Source organism: Cannabis sativa, chromosome 4, assembly GCF_029168945.1.
Source record: "Cannabis sativa cultivar Pink pepper isolate KNU-18-1 chromosome 4, ASM2916894v1, whole genome shotgun sequence".
Taxonomy (NCBI): Eukaryota; Viridiplantae; Streptophyta; class Magnoliopsida; order Rosales; family Cannabaceae; genus Cannabis; species Cannabis sativa.
Genome location: NC_083604.1, coordinates 65,895,343 through 65,900,178, shown reverse-complemented (window position 1 = coordinate 65,900,178; position 4,836 = coordinate 65,895,343). Strand labels below are relative to the sequence as shown.

General features: G+C 38.3%; 2 protein-coding genes across 2 annotated transcripts; both read right to left on the bottom strand.

The window, feature by feature from the left end:
• Nucleotides 1-626: 626 nt before the first annotated feature.
• On the bottom strand, nucleotides 627-2,154 carry LOC115704155 (uncharacterized). Its single transcript, XM_061114324.1, has 5 exons — nucleotides 2,011-2,154; nucleotides 1,823-1,918; nucleotides 1,527-1,670; nucleotides 1,273-1,449; nucleotides 627-1,132 (listed from the first exon to the last, which is right to left on the bottom strand). Exons 1-5 carry the CDS (start codon nucleotides 2,152-2,154, stop codon nucleotides 866-868), a joined length of 828 nt encoding a protein of 275 aa, XP_060970307.1. The 3' UTR covers nucleotides 627-865.
• Nucleotides 2,155-3,853: 1,699 nt separating this feature from the next.
• LOC133037077 (uncharacterized) lies at nucleotides 3,854-4,613 on the bottom strand. Its single transcript, XM_061113891.1, has 3 exons — nucleotides 4,399-4,613; nucleotides 4,250-4,304; nucleotides 3,854-4,123 (listed from the first exon to the last, which is right to left on the bottom strand). Exons 1-3 carry the CDS (start codon nucleotides 4,494-4,496, stop codon nucleotides 3,854-3,856), a joined length of 423 nt encoding a protein of 140 aa, XP_060969874.1. The 5' UTR covers nucleotides 4,497-4,613.
• Nucleotides 4,614-4,836: the final 223 nt, after the last annotated feature.

Genomic DNA, 4,836 nt, shown 5'->3' with positions numbered 1-4,836 from the left:
TTTATGTTTTCTACATTTCTAATTTCTGTAGCAAATTTCGTCAATGGGTTCAATGTGAAGTTGCAAAATTATATATTATTCACATCTTCGTATTTGTTATGTGAAGTAGCGCAATGAGAATGTTCTATATTCCATATTTTTCCTCATTACTATGTTATGAAAAGCCAAATTTAAGGGGGCTATTGTTTATTTACATTTGGTTAGAGTAATGGGAGTTGATATGGTATGGTTTCACTCTTTTTTTTTAAAATGTTCTCAAAACTCAGTTTAAAGTTGAATGAGTACAAAGATTTGGTAACTAACATCAAACAATTAACATGTGACCTTTGTCGTTATTTGTAATGTTATAGTACATGTGTTTTGAAAATACGGTTTAAGGAAAATTCGGTTTAAAGTTTAATGACTACAAAGATTTGGTAAGATTAGGCAAGTAGGGTTTAGGGTTTAGGCAAGTAACATGATTTCCTTCAAATAATTAACAAGAAGTCACCTCTTCACCAAAAAAACAAATAAAGAAAATTAAGAAGTCACCTTTGTTTTCTGGTTAAATAATTTCTGTGAAGTACAATCAACTACTTCTGAAGTATGGGTACATTGTAAGAGTTGTTATGGTGTGAGTACAAAGATTTGCTAAGTATGGTTTAATATATTGTCAAAACTAAAATAAACACAAGTCTGTGAACATAATAACCAGTTCCAAACGTGAACTAATAAAAACAGATGTCTAAATCCAAATGCTCCCAAATCCAAACTAAACAACACACAAATAACACAACCTATGCTCCCAAATCCAAACTACACAACACACTAATAACACGACCTATTAATAACACAACCTATTAATAACACAAGTGTTTTTCACACACTATTCACCATATGAAATCTTAGTCTTGGTAGACTGAAGCCTAGGGGAGGCTCTTGACGGGGGAAACATGTTTGCATTGCGAGACTTCGCTGTACTGAACCGAGGATCGCGTGGAGACTTTGACGGACTACGCAAAGGGGCCGAGGATGATGCAAATGAGCTGCCTTGTGCAGCCCTACGATCTTCAACCACTTTGGTACGAATTTCATTTTGTTCATCAGTTATGATCCTCGCAGCGATTTCCAAACGTGCCTCAACCGGGTGAAACTGTGCCACAATACAGAAACAAAAACAAAAACTTAAAAAATGTAATTAACTCTAATACACCGAATAAAATTTAAATTACACAACGTTAATCTCAATCAAACTTGCGTAGTACATTCTGAAATATTTAAAAAGTGGTATACCTCATCAACTACTTCTTCCTCATTGGCCACAGCGTCCATGTACTTCATGACGTATACACCGCAATCTCGGTCATTGTCTTGTTGAGGAAGCCCGCGATCTTTCCTGTCAATTCTGAAATCCACGAAAGTCACATTCTTCGACCTATTCTCCTCAAACAAAAGGTCCAACGTCGACAACTGCAAACGTATACAATTAGTTAGATTCAATGAAGAATGAGTTATTCACATCAAACAATGAAACTTTGCAAGTTTACCATTTCTTTCGTAGCCTCCACACGATACTTCTCATTCATTGCGGTGTGTAGGGAGTCCATAAATGAGACAACCTTGGACTTCATATTTACTTCGGCACCAAACCAATGTGGTGCACCTTCTAGAGTCAACACCGGCACAAACATCTACAATTGAATAGAGGAACAATAAAGTCAAAAATAAATTGAAATTACAGACCATATAGATATTCGACACTACAATGACCAATATGCATCGCTAACATATCTCAGTTTTCAAAATTACAATTAAGAACGACCATGTGTATATGATAAAGTACCTTGACGCATTTTTCCAAGTTGTCTTCGTAAAACAGTTTTGACCACTCCCGGTCTTTCGCAATCCTCTTCACATTAAACGAACCGAGAGTTTTTTGCTGCAAAAGCATTGTTCATCTTGTCAAGTAACAGAAATTACAACCAAACTGAATTACAAAATTTAAAATAAGTTGTACAGCAAAGCAATTACCGAGATGCGAGTGGGCATGTACCAAACACGAGGTTGGTCAGGTAATCGACTATCACGTTCGTACTTGTTCATTAGTATAGAAAAATAGTCAATGATCTGCAACAAAATGAAATATGATTTACACATGTACAATAAATGATACATATTTAGTTAATACTTTGACACTTACGGATCCCTCAACTTCTCGCATCGGTCGCAACGATGCCATGCACCTCCTATCCACTTCAAACTTTCGAAATTTCGCAAGCACATATCTGATTCAATTGTAATCAATGTAACTGTTATTAAAAATTTCTACAAGTATATCATAATGAGAAATACGAAAATAACATTTACTTACCCCGGATCTAACGTGTTGCTAAAAATAAACTTGTAAAACCCATATTGGTTACGGGGGATCGCTTCCTTCGTCTTGAAAGGCCCGACAACAGTTCTGCCCGACTCAATGAATTGCTCGTACGCCTTATCGTTGAAGTCATCCTCAATTAAAGGCACATTCTCCGACTGTGTCTTCTTTGATTTGACGAGGGCTTTGCCTTTATTCCAGAAAGATGCCACTTCGACTATATCAAAGTCCTCATCGTCGAAGGTCTTATGTGCAGCACCTTCATCTTCAACAGATTTTGTAACAGATAGTGAAGGCGTACTTACAGAATCCACCACATTTTCGTCGGATAGACCAACAACATTAGTCTTCGAACGGACAGGGGACTTCAACGGTGACTCCTCCACGGCCTGGCTGCACTCCGCCTTCTTCCCCGTTTTCGCAGCAGCATCCTCCTCCAACTCTCGGTCAATACCACCTACACCTTCTCCTTTGTCCATAAATTTCAAAGAAAATGATCTCAACTGAGACTTTAACTCATTCGAGATGTACTCCTTCAACTCGTTGATAGAGCTGACAAAGTGGTCACTGCTCTTTCTTCCTTCCGAGTCGGAGTAGTAGTTGCGCATTACGGGATTCGAAGTGAGCGTTATCTGTTAAACATAACAAATTTAATTTTTCAAACCCAAAATAATTAATATCAACTGAAATCACATTACCACATTGTAACCAAAATTCGATGTACCTTGTCGCTGTTGGGACCCCCATTGTCTTTCACAAATTTGTAAGCGGACTTACATTGTTTACTACCCCAAAAATCAACAGGGAGCACTGTTCGGTCCACATATCCAAAGTTCCACTCCACGTGAGTCAAGTACACCAACTGTCACAAACAAACAATGTATTAGTAATACATTCGACTAATAAATGACAATATTATATTATAAACTGAATAAACACATTTACATAATTGAAAGATAACAAAATCAATGTACCTGGAGGAATAAGGTGCGACGGATACATTCTTCGTGGCCTTATTTCGGAATCTGAAAATTGAGTTCATCAGATACCTGAACCCCGCAGTCGCCCAGTTCTTGTGGCGAATGTCCCTGGTAACCCTAAGGGAGTGCAAGTACCCCGAAGTGATATCGACCCCCGTTTTCGGCGCAAGGACTGTCCCTATGACCACCAAAGAAAATTTAATCAGAAATAGGCTGTCTGCCTCAACGCACTCCAACAAAGATTTCTCCAACATTGTCAAGGACACGGTGTACTCGACAACGTTCAATATCTCCTCCAGATATCGAGTGTCACTATCACCCTCGGTGACTACAGGATCCCCTCCGTCGTCCACCCCCATAACATCTCCGAACATCGCGGCAGATAAGTGAATTTTCCTCCCATACAAATCCAGTATGCTAGTGGTTGGGTCAACATGTTTGATTAACCAACTCACTAGTCGGGTGTCAACGTATGGTGCATCCTCTCTGATGAATGATCCAAATCCAGCATTTTGGATCACATCTTTCTGCTCCAGTTCGTGTTCTTGCAAATCCTCATTAAACGGTTGAAGGAGCATCGACCGTACATAGATGCTTCTTCACTTTCAGGAGCACCCTCTTCCTCATCCACCTCCACTTTCTTCCCCTTGGCATCAGCTGCCTTTGGTTTCCTCCCCCTTGTTTGCACCGCCTTCTTAGCGGGATTAGGGTTAGGGTCATAGCTTCTCCACTCAGACTTCTCCTCGTCGGTGAAACCTTTATATTGCACTTTCAATTTGTCGGTAGCCTGTAATATGAGGCAAACTTACATCAACTACAGAGTACATGGAAAGAATCTTAAAGTACGTCAAACAACCCTAGGTCAATTACGGACAATTGATATAAAAAAATTAAGTAACAGTTGACATCAAACCTCTTTCTCAGTTAATCCCTTCTCAGCTGCTCGAAGGGCTTTGTAGTTCGCATTGCTACATATGGACATAAATTCAATCAAATATATAATTAAATAAATGTTAAACATCAATCACACGAGTAAACAACTATCCATCATTCAAAACTTACAAGAAATTTCTCCAAGCAACCGCATTATCGTTCGGCTCGGGGGTGACATCCTTCTTTACGGGTTCATTTCCCCCTTTCCTTTTGCGTTTCCCAGCCATGTATGATGAACCTAACCAAATTAAAGATAAACAAATTTAAACAATAAGGACTACATATTTCAACAAATACACTATATAAAAAAAAAAATTGACCAAAACACAATGAAAATCGTGCATTGTAATCACCCAAAATCACATCAAATCAACTTAACCATTCTAAGATTGGAAAAATTCAGATTTCAAACACACATTTCATGCTTCTTGCATGTTACACATTAAAGTACATTAAAATGATGTGAAACTCTTTTCAACTAAATGATTTCCACAACCAAAACAATGAACAAAACAAACCTTAACTACTAACTCCCATAACTAAAAAGTGGTACAAACGAGTTGGTAC